Here is a 27125-nt window from a genome sequence, read left to right on the forward strand (position 1 = left end):
CGCGACGCGGCCCGTGATTGGCTGAGGCCAGCGAGGGGGCGGGGTTCTTGCGGCCAGGCCTTTGTGCGCCTGCGCCTGCTCCCGGCGTCCCCGTGGCCGTGGCAACGGCGGCGCAACTGGCTGGGCGCCGGTCGGGCCCGGAGGAGCCGCCATGATCCCCCCCGCGGACTCCCTCCTGCGCTACGAGACGCCGGTGCTGGTCAGCCGCAACACCGAGAAGCGCTCGCCCAAGGTAGGCGGGGCGGGGACGGGGGGAGCGGGGTTCGGGCGGGCGTGGCGGGCCGCCGGCGGGGATTGACGGCTCCGCCGCTCCGCAGGCCCGGCCGCTGAAGGGGAGCCCGCAGTTGTCGGTGCCGGCGGGGCCCGTCTCGCCGCCCAAGAGCAAGGCGCCGTCGCCCTCGGTGGACCCCAGCAAGCAGGCCGAGGAGATCCTCAACGCCATCCTGCCGCCGCGGTGAGCCGGGCGGGGGGCGGGGGACGGGGGCGGGGGGCGCCGGGGGGGCGGCGGCGGCTGACCTGCGCCTCCCGCTGCAGAGAATGGACGGAGGAGAACCAGCTCTGGGTGCAGCAGGTCTCCAGCACGCCCAGCACGCGCATGGACGTGGTGCACCTGCAGGAGCAGCTGGACCTCAAGCTGCAGCAGCGCCAGGCGCGCGAGACCGGCATCTGCCCGGTGCGGCGCGAGCTCTACTCCCAGTGCTTCGGTGAGCGACGGCGGGGCGGGGAGGGGGGAGGGAGGGAGGAGGGGGCCGCCGGCGTCGCTTGACCTCCTCCCCTCCCCCCCGGCCCCCGCAGACGAGCTGATCCGGCAGGTGACCATCAACTGCGCCGAGCGCGGGCTGCTGCTGCTGCGCGTGCGGGACGAGATCCGGATGACCATCGCGGCCTACCAGACGCTGTACGAGAGCAGCGTGGCCTTCGGCATGAGGAAGGCCCTGCAGGCCGAGCAGGGCAAATCCGACATGGAAAGGAAGGTAAGGTCAGCCGGAGCTCCCCGGCCTCCCGGTGGGTGCCCGTCCAGCCCAGGCAGAGGCCCCGGACGAGTGGCAGCCCTTCTTCAAGGTCCCCCGGCCGGTGTCTCCTCTGTCTCCAGATTGCAGAGCTAGAGGATGAGAAGCGGGACTTGGAGAGGCAGGTGAATGAGCAGAAGTCCAAGTGTGAAGCCATTGAAAAGCGGGAACTGGAAAGGCGACAGGTGGAAGAGAAGAAGCACACCGAGGAGGTCCAGTTCCTGAAACGGACTAATCAGCAGCTCAAGGTTAGGGAAGAGAAAAACTGAGCCTTCTAGTTTTCATTGGCTGCTCTGCTTAGTGGGAGGAAGGAATCCACTTACTCCACCTTCCCTTGCACAATACGGGTACTCCTTGACCCATGACCGCAACTGAGCCCAGAATTGGTGGTTAAACAGGTCACTGCCTGACCTGACCTGATTTTGATCTTTTTTGCTTACGGTATAATTAAGTGAATTTGTTTTATTCAGTTTTTGCCATGGCAAAAAACAGAACAATGTGTTCATATCATTGTAGGACAGAGTTCCCCAACCTTCCCAGAAGGGAGCAGTAGGGAAATGTGCGCACGCACGACAGCATTAGCATGCATGGGCATACACAAGTGGGCCACGCACACCCATGGCACGCACTCTGATTTGCAAATGGGGCCGCTAATGCCCACGTGGCAGTGCTAGTGAGTGGGGCGGGGCTCGCCAGCTATTCCCGGTGACCATAGGTTGGGGACGCGTTGTAGGATGTTGCCGAGTGCCCAAAATGTGATCACGTGACAGGGTGCTGCTGCCATCATAACTTTCAAATCAAGTCATAGATTTTGGCGAGTGCATTGTAACTTCAAACATATGCAACTGGTTGTAAGTTGAGGACTACCTGGATATGTTGTGTGTCTTAGGATGAGTTGGACCTGGCCAATTTACACCGCTTGTGGTGTTGGAAGTCTCTGAAAAAAAGCCCATGCAGGATTCTGTTTTTCAAACTTAACAAATACGCTTCCATTTCTAAGCCAACCATATCCTGTTGCAGAATGGTCGACGGCTAAAATATTTGATGCAATGTGTCTCCTTCATGCCCAGCAGCACCATTGTCTCTCAACAGTTTTGTATCTTTTTGGCACAATGCATAAGTCCTCACTGATTAACTGCTTTATTTTAGGCACAGCTGGAAGGCATCATTGCACCGAAGAAATAAGCTTTCTGTCAGCCCAGTGCAAAAAGTGCCTTGAAGGGAAAAGGAGAACTCGGCTGTAGAGAATTCTTCCTGAAAGACTCCAGAATCTACCTGTACCTAAACTGTTCCACCTCATCTGAATCAACACAAATTCAAATACTGTTCAAATGCCTCTTGCACATTTAAAAAGAATCTCAACTGGCTTGGGATTTGCCTTTTCAATTAATATTTACTGGAGGTAAATAATAGAGGCACTTTTTAAAAAAAATGCCAGCAGGACTCTGCCCAATTGCAAAACAAGGGCTGTACAAAATGCATTGAAATTAATCCTGACTCCTGAAATCTGATGTAGTGGTTTAACTGGTGATCACGCATCCTGATCAACTTCCCCTTTACCAGCCATGTATGCCAAAAGTAGTAAGAAAATTTGCCCTTTCTCATACTTTGATTTTTAGTTTTCACATTGATGGGCAAAGTCTTTTGTAAGGATCCCAACTGGTAACCAACAGTTTTCATGTGAATGTTTACTATGTGGATTTATAAAGATAACCATTTCAAGATGTATCTTTATTGATTTATCTTAGGTTGTAAGTCTCTGGCCTCCAGTGTCAACTTTCCTCTTGTTCCTGTTTCTGTTTTTGATGTTATGAGTATCATAATATCGAACACCAACTTTCTTTGAGTGCTGCTGCCGCTCTGCTCTTCTCTTCTGCAAAGGCAAAACAAAGGTTTTGGAACAATCCAAGACAATGGACAATGTAATAGCTGTAACTTACTATCTCAAAAGGAAATCTTTTCCCCATACATAAGCCCTACTACAATTCTGTTTTTAAAATCCACACTACATGACAACTATGCCACATAAAATGAACACACTTCCCTTGGGCTGCACCTTGTGAAAACCGCAGAGAACCACTGATTACATCCTACTTTCAGTTTCTGTATAACTCAAGGTAACCTACATCAAGGCTTTTCAACCGGTGGTATGCATATCCCCCTGTGGTACATTAGCAAGAGGCAGGTAGCACACAGCCCTGCCCAGCCAAGTGTAGTGGGGGAGGGAAAGAGCCAGCGCAGGCAAGGACTTACTGTGAGAGAGTCCTCTGGAGCTGCAGAGTGGCTGGGGCGAGGCAAAGGCCCCAGGCTCACCTCCCCCCATGAGAAAGGAGGAGGAGGGGGATGTAGACAGGAGAGGCTATAAAAGGAGGCACTTTGGAGGGAGAGGGAGAGAGAAAAAAAGAGGCAGCCTTGGGAGGAAGTGGAGTCAGCTCCAGCTGCACAGAAGAGAGAAAAGGAGGAGGAGGGTGGGGGAGAGCAGAGGAGATCAAGCAGGCCGGCTGGCCATGAACCAATCTACAACTTCTGGGGCCACCTGTGCTGGCAGGAACAAACAGGCCAGAAAGGGGGGAGGGGTGTCGCCCTCCACCAGAAATGAAGAAAGGCAGCATTGGCTGGAGGTGGGGCATGAAGGGAGAGAGATGGAGAGTGGAAGGATTCTTACGTGCTTTTGTGACTTTGAGAGTTCTGGGATTTGTGCAATGTGGGCTTTGTGTTCTTAAGGAGTGTTTGGCAATTTCTACTTGGCTGATGTCTTGTGTTAGCTTCTATTGCTCTGCTATTGTTAGCTGTAAGTTTTGCTGCAAGGGATTTTGAAGTATTTTTCTCCTGAATGGATTTTGCCTGTAGCATTCCTTTACTTATGAATGGAGCCATTTGGGGAGGCTGACTTAGCCGGCAGCCAGCACTTACTACATTTTTTTTTCTTCCTTAAGTGCTGGCCGCCAGCTCCTTAACTTTCCTTTCTAGCCAGTAGCTAATTCTTAAAGGGGAATGCGACTTTTTCAGCTGGTTCCCTCAATGGCTTGTCTTTTCTGTCTCTGGAGGCTTTTCCTTGTTTGATGAATATATGGAAGAGGGAAAATATGGGGTGGGGGTGGGGTTTCAAATTCTTCCTTCAGAAGGAGAAGGGAATGAGAGAGAGGGAGGCAGGGAAGGAGGGAGAGAAGTCCTGCCTTAGCACTTGGCCACTAGCAGCCCTGCCATTGAATTTGCTTGTCAAAAGGTTGCAGAAGGGGATCACATGACCCTGGGACACTGTGACCATAAATATGAATCAATTACCAAGCATCCAAATATAAATCACATGACCCAGGGGATGCTGCAATGGTCATTAAGTGTGAAAAAATGGTCAGAAGACATTGCAGTGCAAATGCAACTTTGAACAGGTGTTTTGTTTTTGGTCATCAAGTTTCTGACACCTTGCTAGGTGGTACTCAAATACTGCCATATCCTAAAAGTGGTCCAATCGGTGAAAAGGTTGACCTACATACTGCTCCCACCTCCTGTTTCCCCCAGAACAATTCCATAAGATGGTTTGAGCTAAGGAAAAGCGACTGTCCCAAAGCCACTCAGCCAACTTCCACTGCTGACACTTACCTCCTTTGAATTCAGTTTCTTGCAGGCGCTGGAACTCTGCTGTTCCTCTCCCTCCGATACCTTCCTTTTCCTTCTCTCTCTCTGTTTTCCTAAAAGTAGCATGTCAAGAATAGGTAAGAGACAAATAAAGAGAAAGCTCTTCCTGAAGAACGAAACACTGAGCAACGAAGAGTTTTCCAGTAAAGGACAAAACTGCTTCAGAATGGGATAGCTGGGCTCCCCTTCCACATAAAATGACAGCTTCCTGGCCCCCCTTTTCCCTGATGGATGACCTTAAATATGTTCAACGAACACAAGAAGCAAAGTAGGTCACTTAAAACCGCATGAGAAAAAGGGCTTTCCAGACTAGGTGTGGGCCTATCTACTGCAGCTTTCTAGGCTACACAGATGCACTTGGGAAGCTCTCCAAAGTGAACAAGAGGGCAACTACACTTTTTCATAGTCATTCCTTAACAACCAGTACTCCGTGCTAGTCTAAATCCATGCAGATTAGTAACAGTTGAGCATTTTGGGAAAAAAAATTGTGGAGAACTATACTATCTGCACTGCAACAGAATCCTGTGGCTTAAGTGTGTCAAGTGGAATGAAGCCAGCAATGGCCCTTTATAAGAATAAAGTTATAAAATGTGCACAGGATGCAGATACTGCTGAAGGAGCCACCATACCTCCAGTCTTCTGAGTTTCAACAGCCACTGAATCCAACTCTGGTTTTGCAAATATTTTTTCATTCAGCCCCTTAGGGATTCTAGGTAGGAGAGCAAACAAACAGTTAAGTCTCTACCTAGATCTGATTCCACCCCACCCTCCGTCTAGCAGTTGTATAGCCTCAAGTTTAATAGGACAGCCTAATTCTCTTATCATAATCATAAATTGAAAAAAATACAATGTAGAATATATGCTTTATAAATAACCAACAAATGGATCACTGAAGAAATAAACCCAGCGTTCTCACTAATGTACAAATGACAAGAATCAAATTATCTCGCTTTGGACACGTGCAAAGACCTGACTCTGGAGAAGGCTGTATAGGCAAGTCCTTGCTTAACGACTGCTAAGGGTTTAGCAACAGTTCAGTTACAACAGCAATGAAAAAGTAACTTTACAATAAGTCACTGCACTTAGGGCTGTTGCAGCATCCCTGTGGTTACCTGACTGAAATGTGGGTGCTTCACAGCCAACAGACATTTAGGACTGTTGCAACATCCGGCAGTCAGGTGCTCACCCTCTGCATGATTTGCAGCCAGCTTCAAAAAAAAGCCAATGGAGAACCTGGCAGTAAAATTGCAAGTCACAGACACGGGATGTCTCACTTCACGACTGCAGTGGGAATGATGTCGTAAATCTGGTGTGGACTGGTCATGTGATGTGTTGCTTAGTAACAGAATGGCCAGTCCAACTGTGGTCATTAAGCAAGGACTACCTACAATGCTGGGCAAGGTGGAAGGAAAGAGGAAGAAGATGACCAGCAGCCAGGCAGATGGATTCGGTTCCAGGGGCGATGAGTGGACAATGGAAAACCTGGAAGATCAGGCTAAGGACAAATCCTGGAGAGAAATATCTCTGGCTGCTCAGAGCTAACCCTGACTTGATGGAACGTAAGTAAGTGGGGAGAGAGCTGCTGTGAACCTAGAAGAAGCTCCTTCCTAGGGTTATCTGCTGAACCATTTTGGCTCAAACTATGGTTTATAATGGAAAAAAATGATGTTTTACTTGTCCTGACTTTGGGGGAAAAATAATTCATACCAGGGCAAAGATGTGATGTCACTACTTCTTAAAAGCCCCCACTTCCCAGGCTGCAGTTTCCCACCAACCCAACCACCTCTATGTTTCCAGGGGCTTCCTTTTTTCCTCCGTTCTGCAGGAACGGGCAGAATATGGACGTGTTCCAGAACGCGGGAGGCTTTTATTCAAACCATCACCTACGGGTGAATAACAGCCATCGGTTGTTGGCGAGTTCCTCACCCCAATCATTACATGATGGAGAACCGTTTAGCACAATAGGAGGGGATGAGGTGGGACCTTCGCTGGCAGAAAAGCATCTTTGTCCATTCCATCCCAATCATAGGGGTTGCTTATTCTCTTTATGAAGTGACCCGCAAAGAAATTTACCGACTGCTGTAACTGTTGGTAGGCCCTACTATTATTGCTGGAAGTGATTGGGAATTCCTGCATGTGGCAGAAGACTCTGAGGAACTTATTTTATGGCATGTTCCCACAGCTGGAAACCTCCATGTGTCTTAAGTATAAGTCCTAAAACATGCTCCATGCTTCTAAAAGGTTCCAAGTAGAAAATGGCTGATCAAGAGGGGGCGAGACTGATTTTTTGGAGAAGGGTGGATAGGGAACATATGGGGTTTGCAAACTGACTGGCGGTGGGGGAACAACTATGGGGAGGAGAGATAGCAATGCCCAGCTGATTCTCACTTTTCCTCCATACTCCCCGTCTGGTTTTGTGCCCTGTTCTTCCACTTGCCCCCACACTCTCTCTACCCGACACCATTGCATTTCAGCCCCTGCACAGAACAAAACAGCCCCTTTTGTTTCATGCGGGGGGAGGGGCAGAGACCCCAAATGTGCATCTTTCAACCACCTGAAGATTCCGTGCACAGAAACAGATTGAGCCTGAAATTTTTGTTTTAAGTATGAACTAGGTGCTGCAATCGATGCTGGAAAGAAAGAGGGTTAAGGATTAGTCAGACTTGAGTGGGTGTTTTAGGCCCTTCTTTCTGCCCAATCAGATGAACCAAGGAAAGTCGGATGCCCTACCTTATGGCTGAGAATCTCCTGGCCTTTGCCTTCTCCAAGAATCTCTTGTACTTGGCAATCTTCTCGTCCAGGGACCTAAGTACGACCTTTGGATCTTCTCTGGGGCTAGCCTCACAAGTTGGCTTCCCCTGTGGTGAACTCTGCTCTTCCTCTTCCTCCTCTTCCTCCGAACCGCTGTCTGTTTCACTGATACCCAGCATATTCACAGGAACTAGGTCCTCTTCCAAGAATTGAGAGGTCACTGTGATCTTCTCATAGTTTTGTGGCACTTGAGGCAAAGGCCGTTTTGGTGCCACGCTGGCACACCCATCGCTCCCAGCCTGTCCTTCACATTCTTCTCTCATCCCTGAGTTCTCACTGTGACTCAGGCCTGTAGTCACATCTGAGGCAGCTTCTGTGGGCTGAGAAAGTAAGCAATGGAAGTTTCTCTGCAAGCCAGGTTACTCGTCCATCCCCGCCCTTCACTTTGCCACTGGGTTGTTCGACTCCAAAGGCTTTTGGCACAATTTTCCCCTTCTGAAGGCCTTCGGTAAGGCTTGCCAGGATCCTGACCTGACCTATGCCAGTCAGAACCCAGATTCATGAGAAAGGATAGTCAAGTACACCAATCCCTTTATGCAGATGTACCACCATCAAATCCTCCCATCTTCCTAAAAAGAAGGTAGGGACTCCGGACAGAAGTGATGGCTCAGTTTCCCTTCTTTTCTGACAACAGAATACATAGAAGACAATTACAGATAGTCCTTGACTTACGACAACCGAGCCTAAAATTTCAGTTACTAAGAGAGTTAAACTGAGTTTTGTCCCATTTTATGGCCTTTCTTGGCAATGTTAAGCAAATCACTGCAGTCGTTAAGTTAGTAACGCCGTTGTTAAGTGAATCTGGTTTCCCCACTGACTTTGCTTCTCAGAAGATCACAAGTAGGGACCCTGCAACTGTCATAAATATGACTCAGTTGCCAAACGGCCAAATTGTGATCACCTGACCACAGGGCTGCTGCAACGGCCATGTGACAAAACGGTCATAAATCTCTTTTTTCAGTGCTGTTGTAACTTTGAATGGTCACTAATGAATGATTGTAAGCCGAGGACTACTTGTGCACTGAAACTGCTTGTTCTGAATTACTCCCACGAGTAGTTTATAATTACGAAAATGGTACAAAAACCTTTAAGTTGTCCAAGTCAGGTGGGCCCTCCTCACCTTGTGTGAAGTTGGGGGAGACGTAAAAGGCCCGGAAAAGGCTCATCTACTTGTCTGCCCTCTTACGGCCAGACAAGACACAGTGAATATTCGTAGGGACCCAGGAAGGGGAGCAAGATTTCTATTATTTCAAGTTCTTGCCTTCAAAACCAGCCTGCTTAAATACTGTTTTGATTGCCAACTCCTGCTCTTGTATTTCCTCCTTTTTCTCTTTGAAAAGAAACACTCAAGCTATTCTGGCTGCCCTTACCGGAGAGTCCCGTTCCACGCTGGGAGGCTTCACAAAGAACGGGATGCGGCCTCTCTGCCAGTCATTCAGCACCATCCGGCTGGCCGTGTGCAGATCAGGCTCCCCTCCCTGCAAAGGCAGACGGGCCAGCGGTCACAACGGAAGAAGGGAAGAGAGGAGATCCAAGAGAACAGCCTGACGATGAAGGGGCCTGGGGCCACGACTCCGGGCAGGATGTGTGCAGAGAGAGCGGGAGGGGGGAACTATGGGCTGGATTCGTACCGTATCTCCTCAAACTACCCCACTGTGTACTCTGATGGCCTGCTTCATCCGATATTACCATCAAGCCCCTTCAGCCTCCCAGAGAGCAAGCCATCAGCAACCACACTAAGTCATCATCTCCCTGTAGCATAATTGACTTTTCCTCTTCAGGAAATGTCTCACTTGCTGACCGAACGTCCGCACTAAAGGCTCCAAATTCCTTTCTCTGGAATCAAACGGCTATTCGGCACTCATAAGGCCAGATTCACCTTCAGTAACTTCCCAGTCTGGAATGCTAGCTTCTTCAGGAAATCCTCTGCATTTTCCCAGGACTCTATTTTATATGTCTTCCTGATGTATTCCGGCTTGGCTCTGTCCAGCACAGTAGCAATGTGGTCTTCCGGACTCTTGATTTTTTCTACCTGAACCTGGAAATTACAGAGCAGTCAAACTCCTAGCTTTTACCAAAGACACAGATTTCCACACATGCATCTCCGACTACGAAGAAAATATGGTTGGAAGGGGCTTTGGAGGTCTTCTAGTCCAATCCCCTGCTCAAGCAGGAGATCCTATACCAGTGATGACAAACCTTTTGGAGACCGAGTGCCCAAACTGCAACCCTAAACCCACTTATGTATCATCGGGTGCCGGGTGGGAGTGGCCCATTGGGTGGCCGTGGCCCATTGGGTGGGCGTGGATGCAGTGTAACGGCAGACTGGGTGGATCAATCAATTTCAACTTTGCGAGATCTTTTTTTTTCCCCCACGAGAAGTTAAAATTGATTGACTGAACCTTTTTTGTTGTTGTTGCACACAGCGGCGGAGTCATAAAGCAAAAAGGTTTTATAAAACCCAGCTGAAGGCCTAGGACTGGGGCGATAGGGCGCATGCCCACAGAGAGGGCTCTGAGTGCCACCTGTGACACGCGTGCCATAGGTTTGCCACCACGGTCCTATACCATTCCGGACAAATCATTGTCCAATCTCTTCCTGAAAACCTCCAGCAATGGAGCATCCACAGAGGCTGCCCTTTGCGCTCATTAATTCTTCTCACTGTCAGGAAATTTCTCCTTAGTTCTAGGCAGGATCTCTCTTTAATGAGTGTTCATCCATTAGCTCTTTCCCTGCCTCAGGTGCTTTGGAGAATAAGTCAATCCCCGCATCTGCAGCAACCCCTCATGTCCTGGAAGACTGCTACCATGTCACCACTACTCTTTCTCTTCCTGAAACCATTCTATCATATGCTTTAGCCTCCAGTCCCTTCATCCTCTTTGTTGCTCTTCACTGCGCTCATTCTTTTTGTATCATGGTGACCAAAAGGGGATGCAGTGCAGTATAAAGCCTCCATTAGTCCTTCATGTGATCTAGATACTATCCCTCTGTTGATGCAGCCAAGGACTACATTGGTCCTTCTAGCAGCTGCAGCAAAGTGCAAGCTCATACTTGCAGAGGTCCCCAACCCTTTGAGCACCAGGGATCAGTTCCGTGGAGAGAGGTTTTTCCACGGACTGGAGGGTGCATGGTTTTGTGTGCTGCCTGCCTCCCACGGATGGGGTTTTGCTTGTTTGTGCGGACCAGTTATGGCATGCCGCAGCCCAGTACTGCTCCATGGACCAGGGGTTGGGGACCTCTGTACTAGGTCACCAACATTCCTGTTACTACTACTACTACAGCCAGGTGCCACTATTCTATATGTATGCATTTTTTTTTCTTGTCTAAGTGTAAGATCTTACCTTTCTCACCACTGAATTACATTTTGTTGGATAGGGTCCACTGTTCAAGTCTGTCATAGTCCTTCTCAATCTTGAGCCTATCTTCTAAAGTGTTGGCTACTCTTGTCAGCTTTGTGTCATCTGAAAATCTGATGAGTTCTCCTTCTATCCCCTCATCCAAATCGTTCATGAAGATGTTGAAGAGCACTGGGCCTAAGACAGAACCCTGGGCACCCCACCACATGCTTCCCTCCATGTAGATGTAGTTCCACCAAGGACCAAATGCTGAGTGCAGTTTGTCAGCCAGCTACGAATACAACTGATAGTGGTACTGTCTATTCCATGATTTTCTTTCTTACCAAGTAGGCTGTGATCTACTTTGTCAAATGCCTTACTGAAATCTTAAGTAAATTAAGTAATCTATTGTGGTTATTTAAGCCCCTGCATCTTGGCAACATTTCAATAATACTGTGTTCCCTCCAAAATAAGATCGTCTTATAATTTTTTTGCCTCCCAAAGAGGCACAAGGTCTTATTTTCAGGAGATGTCTTACCCGCTTACCTTAGGACCACTGCAGCCAGGCCTCTCAAGTCCCGACACCTGTCTCTCCGGCCCACTTCTTCTGCTACCGCTCCCGAACATCACTCAGGCCTCTGCAGCCGAGAAATGAGCTTTGGAAATTGACGTGAGTGGTACTCCCCAGCTTCCGTTTCACTGTCAGAGGCCTTCCAGAAAGGCCTCTTGACAGTGAAACAGAGGCCAGGGGGCCCATGCGCGTCAATCCGGAGCTCATTTCTCAGCTGCAGAGGCCTTTCTGGAAGACCTCTGAAGGCAAAATGGAGGCCGGGGGCGATGCGCGCGAGCAGTTGCGAGTGGCCGCAGAAGAAGTGGGCCAGCAAGCCGAGGCAGGTGTTGGGGCATGGGAGGCCTGGCTGCAACCGTTCTAAGATAAGTGGGTGTGAGGCGCATGGGACAGCTCCACCCCCCCCATCCCCACCGTGGTGTGCCTCGCCCCACTTTGTACAACCAGGTGCAATGGAGTGGGCAGGATCTTAGGTAGGGCTTATTTTGGGGGTAGGGCTTATATTGGGCACATGTGTGAAACTCAAGCTAGGTCATATTTTCAAGGTAGGTCTTATTTTCAGGGAAACGCGGTAAGTAAGGCTGGCCAAGTCAGACTAAGGCAGAAAAAAGCTTGCCCAATGTCTCCCTTGATACGTACCACTCCTTTGAGTACAATATCCGTTTCCGAGTCTCCTGAGGGGTGCACCACACCTGGGCAGTCAATAAGGAAAATACGGCGCATTAAAGTGATGTACTGCCATACCTGTAGAGGGAAAAGGAAAGCCAGGCTGTCTTTTATTTCAGAAGGAACAGAACACATGACAGCAGCTCTTGAGATTGTTCAAGGATCTAAGCATCAAGAACCTCATGGCCAGGAAACAAGCGAGTAGCCCTTTAATATCATCGCCTCACCTGCTCTTTCTTTGGAAAGGCTACTTAGCAAGCAGGCTAGAGAGCAGGGCATACAATAAATCCAAGCCTGTTTTCTTCTCCCTAAAGGCAGTTTTTCTACTGTTCACACACACATCAGCAAAGCTCAGAACCACATTTAAATGGCAAGGTTGGGTTTTCCCCCCCCCCCCCCAGTAATCACATTTCAGTGAATTTCTGTAGCTGTCTAATCAGCTGAGCATATTGACACAAAGATTCTCACTCTACATCAGGGGTCTTCGAACTTGGCCCTTTGATGACTTGCGGACTTCAACTCCCAGCATTCCTCAGCCAGCGTGCCCGGCTGAGGAATTCTGGGAGTTGAAGTCCGCAAGTCATAAAAGGGCCAAGTTTGAAGACCCCCTGCTCTACATGCTAGTTCCAACATGGCCATTTTGGGTTCTTTCGGCCATCTGATAAAAGTTTTGTTCAGCATCCCCCTCCAAGTTATCAGATATTTCTCACATCTGGAGAAACAAAGACCTAAAGTACAGAGGATGAGGAACTACACCTCAGGCACTTTTACTCCAGCCCTGCAATCCTAGAAGTGAGAACACGCTTCACACTGATGCAGAAGACCTTGCCTTCAGGCAGAGGAAGTCAGTCACAATGGCCACATTTTAACCCAGAATCTGTGGGGAAGCTTGCCTTGGTTTCACCAGCAATGGGAGCCACGCTGCAGACTTTCTTGGAGCGGAGGGTGTTGATTATGGAGCTCTTCCCCACATTAGGGTATCCAATGAAGCCCACGCTGATCTGCTTCTTATCTACATGCAGCTGTAAGGGACAACACAGAGAGAATGAGGCCGGCTGAAGCTGAACATCCTAAGAAATAGAGCAGGAAGTCTTGGACCAGCCGTCGGGTCTTTTGGAAAGCCAAGTGCAAGACAGTCAACAGACAGAGGAGTCACCAACACTGACAGTAGAGCGCCATCCCGGGGAGAACAAATCTGTCGGAGCCCCAGCAGCTGACTCCATCTCAGGACTTTCCCTTCTTCTTCATTAGGACAAATCCCCACTCCTCTCTGTGCTGCCATCAACCAAGCAGCAGAATCCCCGAGAAGAGCTGCTGCTGCTGCTGCTAATGATGATGATTCGCGTAAGCTTCAAGGCACCTCTGGACTAATTAGTTCTCTTAGAGCTTTCTGGCCTACACCTCCCCCCCCTCAATCCCCCCTCAACTTTCCAAATTAGTGCCTGCACGTCTGGAAGAGGGTGTCAACCTATTCTACAAAGCACCTTTCTGAGATGCAGAGACTAATTAGATAATAGGTTGACTTCTCTGTAACAGCCCCTCAAGTACTGGAAGATAGCTATGGTGTCACCCCGAGCCCATCTGCTATGCTCGGTTCCCACAACTGTCCATCGTACAATTTAGCCTTCAGGCTCCTTCTCATCTTAGTTGCTTTTCTCTGCACACTGTCTAGGGAAGTGATGGTGAACCTTTTGTAGACTGAGTGACCAAACTGCAACCCAAAACCCACTTATGTATCGTCGGGTGCTGGGTGGGCGTGGCCCTTTGGGTGGGCGTGGCTGCGGTGGTCACGACAGACTGGGTGGGACTAAAAAGTCAATTAATTCCAACTTTGGAAGATCTTTTTTTTCCCCGCGAGGTTGATTGAACCTTTTTTTTTGCACACAGCAGTGGAAGCCTAAAGCGAAAAGGTTTCATAAAAACCAGCTGAAGGCCTAAGACTGGGGTGACAACGCGCGTGCCCACAGAGAGGGCTGTGCGCGTGCCACAGGTTCACCACCACGGGTCTAGGGCCTCAGCATTATGTTTGTATCGTGGGGACCAGAACTGGATGCAGTATTCCAAGTGTGGCCTCACTAGTGCAGTATAAAGTGGCACTATCACTTCTCGTGATCTTGATGCTGTCCTTCTGCTGATGCAGCCTAGGACTGCATTGGCTTTTTTGGCAGCTGCAGCACGCTGCCGGCTCATACTGAAGTGATGGGCCACCTAACACAGCATTCTTCAGTATACTCAAGGCAAGCAGAAAAGATTTACTATACCTTCCCAAACTGCCGCAAGAGCTGAATGAAGGCACCTTTTCCAAAAGGGTTTGTGAGGCTGGCGTGAAAAGCCAAGGTCGGATACTCCTGAGACAGAAGTGCCACCCAGCGCCTCTGGAAGAAATAAAACCAAGTCTCCATGCTCAGCAGCCCCCCCCCCCATCCCAGGCAAGCCAGCTGCTTAAGGAGGAAGTTGCCAGCCAACAGGTTCTGGACCTACCCCCACCCCCCACCCCAACCATTCCAAATTGCACATCCAAGCAGATGCAAAAACCTCTCCAAGCTTCATTCCTGACATTTACTGAGTTCACGTGGAAGACGGTCTCTCTGCACTGGAGACAAGCCCCAAGCCGGCAGCTTTTTCTTGTAGCCCACCTCATTTCCCAAGGGACCTACCGTCACCCACGTGGGCACAAGGTCGCATTTGTTCAGAACAAAAATGAGATGCTTCCAGGGCTTCTCCTTCTTTAGGTAGGCCTCCACGTGCGGGGATCGGGTCCCCATGGGATCTCTGGTATCCAACACTTGCACCACGACATCTGATGAATCTATCACCTGGCAGTTCAGAGGCAAAGTGAGAGATTTAGTGGGTTGGGGAAGCATCCAGGAGGATTTCCATGTTTTAACTCTTCACACTAATCAAGTTCTGGCATTTCAAACCATGCAGTTAAGCAGAATTGAACACATGAAACTCCAGGCCTACTTTAACTTGGAAGAAACTCAATGCTTTTGGTCTAGAGGTCAGGGAACCAGGCTAGGAACCAGGAAACGGTGCATCCCAGTTCTGCCTTAGGTGTGAAAGCCAGCTGGGCAAGTTTAGGCCAGTCACTCTCTCTCGGCCCAATCCCATCTCGCAGGGGAAGATGGGAGGAAGAACAAGTATTATGTATGCTTGCCACCTTGAGTTATTTATACAATAAGGGAGTGATAAAAATAATAAAAAGGCAAGCAAGCTAGTCCAGGACACCATGGTAGGAACAGCCTCCCCATGCCTTAGTCAGAAACGTTTGCAAGTACACAGTTACACAGCCACAACCCCCCTTTCACATACCTTGTAAAGTTCTCCCCAGATCCGCTTAGACTGTCCTTTTTTGTAGATTTCCTCTTGCACCTCCACCCTGAAAAAGGGAACCAGAAGACTCAGCCACACAAAAGCACAACCAGGCAGTGTGTCAACAGATGACTAGATGGCAGATTCCTTTTTCCCTGGGAGAAAAAAAATGACCTCTCCTTACAATGGATTTGTGCACCCAACATATTGTCTCTTCTTCTCACAGAATACTCTTTCACCAGCTGAACCATCCACACGAGAGCCACTGTGGTGCCCTATTTATCTTTTTCACGAATAAAAGGGCATTCATTTATTTGAAAGTTTTATTCATTTTAAATGCCAAGTCTCAAAGAGCAGACACATTGCCGGCGTCCCTTCTGTTTGTTCTACGTCAAAACCATGTCAGTTGTAATCAAGTAAAAAAAGCATTTGCGGGCTATAACAAAGCTGCCTGGCAGATGAAATATCACTGCACCTGGAAGGGCAGAGAATATGCCAAGTCCCGCGGTCAGAATGGGAAGAAATCAAGTTGGGTGGAAGCAGAATTAATATCCATCTGGGGGGGAGTCGGAAACTCCAGCCAAAGAAGTCCCAGTTGCCAACGCATCTAGCACAAGGCCAACAAAATCATCCAGGTGCTCCTAATAACTTAATGTAGCTGGAGCATTTAAGCGATTAGAGATTCGGGTGGACGCTGCTGGTTTAGGGAAGAACCGAGCAACCCCAACCCCACAAGGGTGCCTAACAACCCTCCAACTTCAGGGGGAAAATGCATCACCCTTCACACACACCCCTCCACACCCAACCACATTTCTGGGGGCCAGTCCCGATAATATACCTGACTCCAGTATCCTCTGTCACCAAATCCCGGTCTTTGTCTTGGCTGTAGTTGCTGGCCTCAACTATGGCATTTTCTACCAGAGACTGCACATCACTTGCCGGTAGATTTGGTCGCTTCCGCTGAGATTTTGGACCAAAGGTGATTTCAAAGGTTTCGGTATCAAGAATGTGGACTTTGGAATTCTAAAAGCAGAAGAAGGGCCCATCTCCGTCATCCTGGCTCAGAACCAGCTGCTCAGGCTCAGCTGGGCACCACCGAGAATTACCCCCCTAAGCTTTCCCCGCGGAAAAGCTACAGGGCCACAGCGACGCCACTGCTGACCCCAAGCAGGCTGTCAGAATCCATTTACATTCCATTCCTAAATCCTTATCTGTATACCCCTAAATCTCACCCCTCACTGGATTCTGCCATTCCCAAGGAGGAGAAGAGAAGATGTCAATTGGCCATCCCTATCCATTAGATGCAAGGTTGTTTATTCAGCCTGCCTGGAGGCCATCATCAAAGACCAGGGGAAGAACCTTTGAACTGAGAAGAACAAAGAAAGATTGGGAGGGGGGAGAGATTCTGGTTTGTATCTCCCATCGGAATCTGAAGGGGAGGAAGTAAATGTAAAGTAAAGTAAAGGCATGGAAGATCCCTTTTCCCATGAAGGGTTCTGACACATGAACCTTAATTGATCCGGGACTGACCAAATGGACTGAGGGGAAGGGGTTTTACTTGGAGACACTTTAAAAGTATCAATCTGCGACAGTTTCTAGATCCTGTCTAGATTATCCACTGACAATCATGTTTTAGTAAAAGTTCCTGCTTGGACAATCCTGTCTCCAAGAGTTCTTCTTTCCTAAGAGGTGGATTGGGGTGGGTCCTGACACAGGCTATGCTAGCCAGAGTGTCGACTTCATGGCTTGGCATCCCTTTCCTTCCACTGTGACTGAAGTTACAAGGGTGAAGATCCCGCTGTTCTTTGCCGACTGCTTTGTTTCAGCCACGGAGCTTTCGTTCTGCCAAAATTCAGAACTGTCCAGGATAATCTGCCTCACAGCTTGATTTCTGCTTTGGGAAGGCCGGCTCCTTCTTTGGAACCAACTCTCCTCTAGCAGGCAAGAAGCGCTAAGCAAATGATGTGTGCTTGAACTTTAGAGGACCCTAGTCAGAATTTAGAATGTTTTCATTTTATTAGAGACATATGGGAACTGGTTTAAAAAAAAAAACAGCTGTTCAGAGGAAAATCAAGCTATGCGGGGGGGGGGGAACAAAGAAGAAACAGGCTTAGCTGCATTGGGATCTGGCAAACTGACAGGTAGACCTCAGCAGTAGCACCCCCATCCCACTGGGGACTCTCAGCCAATGGAGCAGCATCGCTTTGTATAGGCAAGTCTTTCCCCAAAAGAGACAATTTGGGGCCAGAATTTTGCTGGGCACCTTCAGGCAGAGAAAAAGAAGTGGAATGATCATGCCACATTGTATACATTCTGAGTATATCCTGCTTCACTCTTCCTGTCCTCTTTGTAGTTGGGCGAGTGAGCACTGCAGCCCAGGAAAGACCTCACGCAAACTGGGCAGGCAGAAGAGGTCCCACAGAAGAGGCTTGGAGCTGCCCATGTGGATGAGTCATCCAGCTAGCACTTCATGTCAATGAGCGTAGGAGTGGAGAGAACCTTCCACTTGGCTAGCCTATTGCGCTGAATCACCTTTTAAGCAAAGCCTTAAAAACCGTCTTTTTGTTCTCCCTCTTTTGTTTTAGTTAGCTGGTGTAAAGCTATTTGGCCCCCAGGGGTAGGACTGCAAGCATGAAACAGAATGAATTAGCAATCTAGGCATTGTGTCTAGCATTTGTAGATTTCCCTGACATTGTAAGCCATATGCTAAATAAATACATTTGTTTATTTTCTGTCTCTCACACTCTCTGGTCTCTCTCTCTCTCTCTGTGTCTCTCACACACACATTCTCTGGCTCTGTCTCTCTCTGTCTCTCTGGCTATAGATAATTATGGGCAAATGTGAACACGACTGTAAATGTAAATGATGTGCCTCCACTAGGCTTTCCTATTGCAGAGGGTTTCTCATTGTGTGATACATGCAAGGGAGGGAGGGAGGAGGGGAGACAGAGAATGCAGCCAGAGTCTCCCCCAACCACCCACACACAGTGATAACACCTGGTGCAACAGGACAAGCGTACCACTCACATGAGGTTTAATCCGGTCGTGGAGCAGAGACAGGGGCAACCTGCTTTGTTTCATGACCACTCGGTAAGGATCCTTCATCACCGTCTTCATCTCCTCCTGGAATCTCTGAAGAGAGGACTGTTTGATCACACGCGTGTTTCCTACATAAAGAGAATGTTCCAACTGTTGGTGCCTGACGTAGCCTGGATTGACGAGACGCAGGGAACACAGCACTTGCACCAGCAGCCCTCTCGGTCTCCGATTCAAACCCAAGCGTGGAACCCCCCAAACTGCCCCTGTCACAGCAAGCTTACCGAACCACTTAATGTTGGGCTCCACACGGGCTACAGTGCCTGGCGCCACCGTGGACTGAAACTCAAGTGGTCGGACCAGTTTCCCACGATTGTTCCTGCATAAAAAAGAGCAGCATGAGAGCCTTGACAGTAACTGTCTTGCTTACCATCTTCAGCTTAAAGCGGCAGCTCTGTCAGAGAGCCCCCTTCGCATGAACCAGGTCCTGGCCCTCTCTGGGTAAAGCTGACAGAACTAACGATGCATCAACAAAGACATCATGGAACCAGATGGCCCAGCCCTCCAACGGGTGTTCTCCGAGTGCTGAGAAGACGAATGCCATTAAAACCGTACACATTTTCAGAATGGGTGGATTATAAAAAGATTAAACAAATTAAATCCTACCCTTTAGGAAGACAAGTTGGAACATCTCCCACCATTCTTCTTGCTTGCAGGAAAGGGCAAATAAATGCTCAAACAAAATTCAACAGCCTGCCTGCCGTGACAGAGTAGACTGCCAGGTGAACAACTGGAAGCAGTCAGGAGGGTTAGGGCAACAGATTGCAGAGACGGAGGCCTCTTTAGGCAAGGCTGACACTTTTCCACAGGCTGAGCCAAGCGACGGAGCACAGCCTCTGAAAAACACACTGCTAAGAGATTCCACATTTGCAGTTGGCCCCCTTCCGTAGGCAGAGATGCTTGGGGGAAAAAACGTAAGGATGCTTCCATTTAGCACCTGTTCATGGATGCTGAACACACGCGCGGTACATAACTGAGCACAAAATCGACTGGTTTCCATAGGGAGGAAAGAAGCTCCAATATTGAGAAAAATAGTCATACAGCTGAGGAAAAACAGAGGCCAGCTGTACCTCAAACTCTTATATCTTCCGGGGAAAATGGCCACTCTGCCACATGATAACAACAATGTAAAGATTTGCTAACTGACCCCATGTCCAGGAAGCCAAAGAACTGGAGCTTATTAGGTACCAAATCGACAAGAGGATGACTGTGGAATCTCCCCCCCCCACCCACACACACACACTTTTGATCTGGGGTGGATAATGCTTGCAAAGGGGGAGCAGGTGGGATGGACTACAGTGAAACTGCAGTTTTTCAGGAAGGAGGGAGCACATTCCAAGGAGGGGGGGGGGAGAGGTGAGACAAGAAGCAAGACAGCCCGAAACTGGGTAGGAGACAGAGGAAGAGAATCAGGAAAGCCACTCCCTAGAACAGTGGAGGCGAACCTATGGCACGAGTGCCAGAGGCGGCACTTGGAGCCCTCTCTGTGGGCACACAGGCTGTCGCCCAGCCCCGCTTTCCCCCGGGGCCCCCCTCCACACCAGCAGCCCCCCCCGGAGGAGAGTCACCCCCAGACCTGGAGCAGCGCAGCCAAAGACATGGCAGCCGGTCAATGGGGACAAGACTCCACCCTTGTGCCCCATCGCAAACAGATGATGCTGTGGGGCACGGGTGGAGGACGTGGCCGCCATGGGGCTGCTGGGCCGCCTGGGCGATCTGCAGCGGGCCATGGAGGTGGTGGGTGACCCTGCGGGTGCATGGAACCAGCCTCTGCTTTTCAGGGACATTGGATAGGAGACGGGTTCCTCTCCAAGATTGTTCCACAGACTGATATAACCGTGTCCAGAGCCAGTCCCTGGTTTATCTCGTTCGGATTCATGAACTAGGTAAAGCTACGAGAGAAGATTTCTGAGCAAAGGAACAAATAAACACTGTAGAAGCAAAACCATGCAGAAAAGTTTACCAGAGCCAGTGGAACAATCTGGATGAAATTCTGAAGGCACATACATATCCTGAAGAACTGTCTTACTCCAGTGGGATTGATTTGCCCCACTCGCTCCAGCAGAAGGCGCATGCTGAGGATCCAATCAGCCAAGAAATTCCAGCTGTTGGGGTCCAGAAGAAGAGCCTTTTCTGCCGTGGGAACATCACGTCCCTCAATGTGAGTTCGGCACCCAGCCTTTTGGCCTTCCAAAAGGGCCTGGAGACCTGGCTCTGCTGATTCGTTTGTGGCCCCTAATGGGGCATTTCAGGCTAGAGGTTGTTAGTGGACTAGGAAGAAGATCCCACCCGCACCCCGTTGTATTCTGGTTTATTTAATTTCTGTTAATTTAAATATTTCATGTGTTAATGTTTCTACCTTTGCTTTTATGATGTAAGCCGCCCAGGGTCACCTGACAATGAAATGGGTGGCGCACAAATTTAGTAAATATTCATCATGTTACTCTCTTTTTTGCTAGTAGTAGTTGAGGACTATCTCAACTCACAACCACAACCGGGTCTGGGATTTTGATCACTAAGCAAATCAGTCATAAAAAAAGACATCAGATGTATGTATCATTTAGTGCCTGCAATCCTGGCACTCCCAGCTGTCAGGGTCGTTAAGGGGAAGGAGTTCTGGGTAGGGGGCATGGGGGTGTTCAGGGGCTTGGGGGAGGGCCTAGAAGGCTCAGCACAAGCCATGCACAAGTTGGGGGTGTTGCCGGGCACCCATAGTCGCCCCGGAAAGACTCAAGTGTCCCAGCCTGGCCCAGCAGCATAGTGCAAGGGTGCTACACCCCGGGAGGTTCCAGGTGCCCACTTATGACTGCAAGGAAACTGTAATTCCTCCAACTCTCTCTCTCTCCCCCCCCCCCCCCATTTACGTTCTTTTGGCCACCTTATACAGCGGAGCTCGTCAGGGCCAGGGCTGAAGGAGAGGCCCGGGACCTTCAGCCTTAGCCCACTACCACTACATCTCAGCCTCTACTTGAGCCCAGTGCTGCTGCTACTACTGACAAATGCCACGTCATGCCCTATACCCTGGTCAGACATGCCAGCACCCTTCCACAAAGCCCCCTCTGTGCCCCACAGATCTTTGTCACCTTGTGCCGTTCTCCAAACTTGTATCCCATTCCTTCTCTAAGCCGCCATCCAAGCCGCTGTTTGGAGAAGGAGTGGCGCATGCGATTTGGAGAATGGGGCTCCTGCCATTCTCCAAGCCCCACGTCCCATTCTCGCAATACCTGGGGAACACCAGTTTTCGAAGTGATTGTGAGAATGGGACACATGGCTCAGCACGAGGTGGCAAAGGTCAGTGGGGCACGGCAGAGCCTGTGAAGCGCAGAGCGGCAGGGGCAAATGGAGCTTTGAGCAACGGTGCTGCTGTATGGGGTTTGAGGCAGCATTGGCAGCGCTGTGGCTGAAACAGAGGCCTGGGGACTGTGGCAGCTGATGGTCCTGACTCTCTACTTCAGCAGCAGTCCTGGTACTGCCACCAACAAATATACAAGGTGGCCAAAAGAGCATAGGGGAAAGGGGGAAGGCACTGAAGGGATGGGAGCAATAGTGATGGATAGAGGAAATATGGTGAGAGTCGAAAAACAGGCTGCTCACAGGGATCGAACCACAGGTATTAAGGCCCCAGGCTTTGGCTGCTCCCGGTGAATGCTAGATCAGTCTGTAATAAAGCCACTTTGATCCATAACTTGTCAAGAAAAAGATTGATCTAGGATGCATTACTGAGACCTGGCTGGGACAAGACAGGGTGGCTGTAGGCATTTGGACCCTCCAGACACAAGGTTCTTCCATTTTTAGTTCTGGATGGGGTTGGACCAGTGCACAGCCTGTGTGTGTGTGTGTGTGTGTGTGTGTGTGTGTGTGTGTGTTCCTACACTTGTAAACTCATCCTTGAAGAGCAGGTGGCAGTTGTGGTTAGGACAACCTTTGCACACTTTTGGGTGGTGCGCCAGTCACGCCCATTCTTGGAATGGGAGGCCCTGCTCACAGTAACTCATGCCCTCGTAACCTCCCTACAGGCTACTGCAAACGTGGTCTATAGGGAGCTGCCCCTAAAAAAAGCACTTGGAAACTTCAACCGGTGCAAAATGTAGCTGCCTGGATAGTAAAGGCTGCCAGATATACGGCAAACGTAATGCCATTTCTGCATGAGCTGCATTGGATGCCAATGTGCAGTTCAAGGTGCTGGTTGTCGCCTTTAAAAACCCACCTGGATTGGGACCGGGTTACCTGAGGCATCGCCTTTTTCCAAGAGTCTCTAGCCATCCAACTAGACCTAGCAGAAATGGAATGCTACAGATCCCATTGGCGAAAGAATGTTGGTTGGTGGGGACTAGCAGATGCACTGTTCCTACAGTGGCCCCTGCTGTATGGAACATCCTTCCTTTGGAGATCAAATGGTCCATCTTTCGTAGGGCCTTAAAGACATGGCTACGTTCCTGAGACTGGGGGCCTGAATATGTTAGTGGCTCCATTTCCTGGCTATACTGTTAACTAGCCAAGTATCTCAGCCGCTATGTATATTTATTTTATTTTAATTTATTTTTATTTTAATTCCATTTATATCCCGCCCTTCTCTTACAAGCTTAGCAGTAGCCTTCATTCTATGTATATGCCTGCTTATTAGGGCTTTCACACACACACCCCAAGCGGCATTATTACAAAGTCAGCTTATTGCCCCCAACAATCTGGGTCCTCATTTTACCTACCTAGGAAGGATGGAAGGCTGAGTCAACCTTGAGCCTGGTGGGATGCGAACCTGCACTAATTGCAGGCAGCTGGTGTTCACGAGATTAGAAACATTTTTAAAAAGCAAGCATGACTCAATCTAATTTACAGCATCCCCATTCCATATATACTTTTGCTTGTTTGCAAACTATTCTTGCTTCCACCACATCCACATACCGATTCACATATTTGATTGCCTTTTTGTTCTGTTTGCAAACATTCAAATGTTTTTCTTTTAAAAAAAGATAGCTGAAACTTGCCATTGCTGAAAACAGAATAATTGTTGCCTAAGGTAGTTTGACTAAAACTTTCAGAGCTTTTCCTGTATCATTTAAAATGTCAGCTGCTTTGCTCTAAAATATACTGGTGCTGATCTTTAGCACATTTTATGAAATCTTAGCAAGGCGATCAAACCGGTCAGTCCTAGAGGAGATCAACCCTGACTGCTCTTTAGAAGGCCAGATCCTGAAGCTGAAACTCAAATCCTTTGGCCACCTAATGAGAAGGAAGGACTCACTGGAGAAGAGCCTCATGCTGGGAAAGGCAAGAGAAGGGGACGACAGAGGAGGTGGTGGCTGGATGGAGTCACTGAAGCAGTAGGCGTGAGCTTAAATGGACTCCAGAAGATGGTAGAGGACAGGAAAGCCTGGAGGAACGTTGTCCATAGGGTCGCGATGGGTCGGACACGACTTCGCAACTAACAACAACAACAACAATTTATTCAGTGACAGCTACAAATGATGAGGATTTTCTGCTTCTCATTAATTTCCATGTGTTGGTTTTACACCAGAAAAAATAGAAGAAAAATATTTTTCCAATTTAGCACATAATTTAGCAATCCCTCCTGCTAAGTATATGTATACGAGGCCAGAAACTTTCATAGCAAAGTTCTAGTGTAGAAATTTTATGCTACGAAATCTGAGGAAAGATGAGCCCAAGATGTTCATAAACCATCCCTACGGCAGGAGTTCTTTGTAACTGCCTGAAGCCTTTGGGACAGGGGTGTCAAACTCAATTTCATTGAGGGCCGCATCAGCATGGCGGTTGCCCTTGGAGCCGGGTGGGTGTGGCTAGGGTGGGCGTGGCCTACTGGGTGGGCGTGGCTAGAGTGCGTATGGCCTACTGGGTGGGCGTGGCCAGCTCTACATCGTTGGCATCAAGGGTGCCTATGGGGGCCTGGGCAGGAGTGGGACAGATCTGAGGGTCTCTGGCAGAAGGAGGGTCTCTGGGCCAGGGCCAAGGCAGTGGGGGCCGTTCCCTCACTGTTTCCAGGATGGCTTCGCGGGCTGCATGAAACCACTTCGCGGGCCGGATCTGGCCCCCGGGCCTTGTGTTTGACATGTCTGCTTTGGGACCTTACAGGCATCATTCTGTACAAGTGGTCCTCGACCTACAACACTTCATTTAGTGACCGTTCACAGCTACAATGGCACTGAAAAAGGTGACTTATGACGATTTTTCACACTTGCAACTCTTGCAGCATCCTCACGGTCACGTGATCAAAATTCAGAGCCTTGGCAACTGACTCATACTTATGACACTCGGGAGTGTCCCAGGGTCACCTGATCCCCTTCTGACAAGCCAAGTCAATGGGGGAAAGCCAGATTCCCTTAACAATCAACTTACTCATGACTTCAGTGATTCACTTAACAACGGTGGCAAGAAAGGTCATAAAATGGGGGCAGAGTCGCTTAACAAACGTCTCGCTTAGCAACTGAAATGTTGGGCTCAATTGTGGCTGTGGGTCGAGGACTGCTCTGTATTTGCTGGATTACGAGCCGGTCCACCTGTTAATGAAACCGGGCCAGGGGTCTCCGGCTGTGCCTTTTGTTAGCCTGCTGGGTAGGAAGAAACCGGATTCCTTTGATCCGATCTGGACCCGAGTCCGTTTCACCAGAAAGGGAAAACGAAGCCGGCACTTGGGGGTGGCGGGCGGCGGAGGGCTGGCAGCAGCAGCAGCAGCATCGCCCGGGCGCTCCGGCCTTTCCACGCGGCCTTTCCACTCACCGGCGCTCCCGCTGTCGGTACATGTTGAGGCGGCGGATGGTGGCGCGGTCCCGCATGTTGTGGCCTCCAGCGCCGGCCGGTCGATCTGCGGGGACAAAGCCGAGCATCAGCGCCCGCCACCCGGCAGACCCCCGCGGCCCCCCGCCCATTGGCGGCTCCGCTTACCCGGGTTGCTGCTGGAGCGCGACGGGTTGAAGCTGGCGCGGCGGCGGCCCTGGAAGCGCGCTTTCCCCATGGCGGCGGCGGCGGCGGCAGGGACCCGAAGTGCCAGAGCGGCCAGGAATGACTTCCGGAAGAGCCCAGGCGCGCTTCCGGCTGTCGCCAGCGAGACGCAGCGCCCGCTCGCATGACGTCACGCCGCATCACGTGGAGGCTGTAGGCGCCCGCGGGCGACCAGAGGCGGTTCGGGGGCGAAGTGGCCTCAATCGAGTAGTTACAGAATGAGAGAATAACAGGGTTGGAAGGGGCCTTGGAGGTCTTCTAGTCCAACCCCCTGCTCAATCAGTAAAGGAGAATATCTGCAGTCTTGATGGATTCGTAGCTGGCTGACAGGCCGCACTCAGCATGTGGTCCTCAATGGAACCGCATCTACATGGAAGGAAGTGTGTAGTGGGTGCCTCAGGGCTCTGTTCTGGGCCCAGTGCTCTTCAATATCTTCATCAACGATTTGGATGAGGGGATAGATGGGGAACTCATCAAATTTGCAGACGACACCAAGCTGGCAGGAATAGCCAACATTCCAGAAGATAGGCTTAAAATACAGGAGGACCTGGACAGACTCAAACACTGGGCGCTATCTAACAAAATGAAATTCAATGGTGAAAAAAGTAAGGTTCTACATTTAGGCAGGAAAAATCAAATGCACAGGTATAGTATAGGTGGTGCCTTGCTCAATAGTAGTAACTGTGAGAGGGATCTCGGAGTCCTAGTGGACAATCACTTCAATATAAGCCAGCAGTGTGCTGCAGCTGCCAAAAAAGCCAACACAGTGCTAGGCTGCAGAGGAATAGAATCAAGATCAAGTGAAGTATTAATACCACTTTACAATGCTTTGGTAAGGCCACACCTGGAATACTGCATCCAGTTTTGGTCACCAAGATGTAAACAAGATGTTGAGAAAGAGTACAGAGAAGAGCAACAAAGATGATTAGTGGACTGGAGACTAAAACATATAAGGAATGGCTGCTGGAATTGGGTATGTCTAGTCTAACGAAGAAAAGGACGAGGGGGGACATGATAGCAGTGTTCCAATATCTCAGGGGCTGCCATAAATAAGAGGGACTCAAGCTGTTCTTCAAAGCGCCCAAAGGCAGGACAAGAAGCAATGGATGGAAACTAACCAAGGAGAGAAGCAACCTAAATTAAGGAGAAACTTCCTGACAGTTAGAACAATTAATCAGTGGAACAATCTGCCTCCAGAAGCTGTGAATGCTCCAACAGTGGAAGTTTTTAAGAAGAGACTGGACAGCCATTTGCCTGAAATGGTATAGGGTTTCCTGCCTGAGCACGAGGTTGGACTAGATGACCTCCAAGGTCCGTCCCAACTTTACTATTATGATTATGATGCCGGTTCAGGCTGGAGGGAAGAGTCGCACCCTCGGTCCTCCGCAGTGGGTGCAGAAGTCCAGCGGCTAAGGTGTCTGGAAAGTAGCCTCGAGCATTTGCGGGTCATCGTTAGCAGAAGTGAGCAGGGAGCTGCCAAGAACAGATTGTATCTCAGTTTTGGGATTGGGCAATTTGCTTCTGGAAATAACAGAAGAACAAAGTTGGAAGGGACCTTGGAGGTCTTCTAGTCCAACCCCTTGCTCAGGCCGGAACCTCTGTCATTTCAGGCAAATATTTGTCCAATGGCTGTCTAGTCTCTTCTTCAAAACCTCCCGTGATGAAGCACCCACAACTTCTGAAGGCAAACCGTTCCCCTGATTAATTGTCCTCATGTTAGGAAATTTCTCAGTTCTAG

General features: G+C 49.5%; 2 protein-coding genes across 2 annotated transcripts; one reads left to right on the forward strand and one right to left on the reverse strand.

Moving 5' to 3' along the window:
* Window positions 1–56: 56 nt before the first annotated feature.
* On the forward strand, window positions 57–2736 carry DNALI1 (dynein axonemal light intermediate chain 1). Its single transcript, XM_083369046.1, has 6 exons — window positions 57–232; window positions 318–454; window positions 535–704; window positions 796–974; window positions 1094–1258; window positions 2160–2736. The coding sequence occupies exons 1-6, from the start codon at window positions 152–154 to the stop codon at window positions 2193–2195; spliced, it is 768 nt and encodes a 255-aa protein (XP_083225172.1). The 5' UTR covers window positions 57–151; the 3' UTR covers window positions 2196–2736.
* On the reverse strand, window positions 2727–25446 carry GNL2 (G protein nucleolar 2). The gene is made up of 16 exons (XM_083369038.1): window positions 25331–25446; window positions 25166–25250; window positions 18658–18752; window positions 18365–18504; window positions 16177–16361; window positions 15339–15405; window positions 14684–14842; window positions 14288–14401; window positions 12920–13048; window positions 12000–12104; window positions 9337–9495; window positions 8828–8935; window positions 7377–7777; window positions 5276–5355; window positions 4611–4699; window positions 2727–2883 (listed from the first exon to the last, which is right to left on the reverse strand). The coding sequence occupies exons 1-16, from the start codon at window positions 25398–25400 to the stop codon at window positions 2755–2757; spliced, it is 2115 nt and encodes a 704-aa protein (XP_083225164.1). The 5' UTR covers window positions 25401–25446; the 3' UTR covers window positions 2727–2754.
* Window positions 25447–27125: the final 1679 nt, after the last annotated feature.

Source organism: Vipera ursinii (assembly GCF_947247035.1).
Source record: "Vipera ursinii genome assembly, chromosome: 9".
Classification (NCBI taxonomy): domain Eukaryota; kingdom Metazoa; phylum Chordata; class Lepidosauria; order Squamata; family Viperidae; genus Vipera; species Vipera ursinii.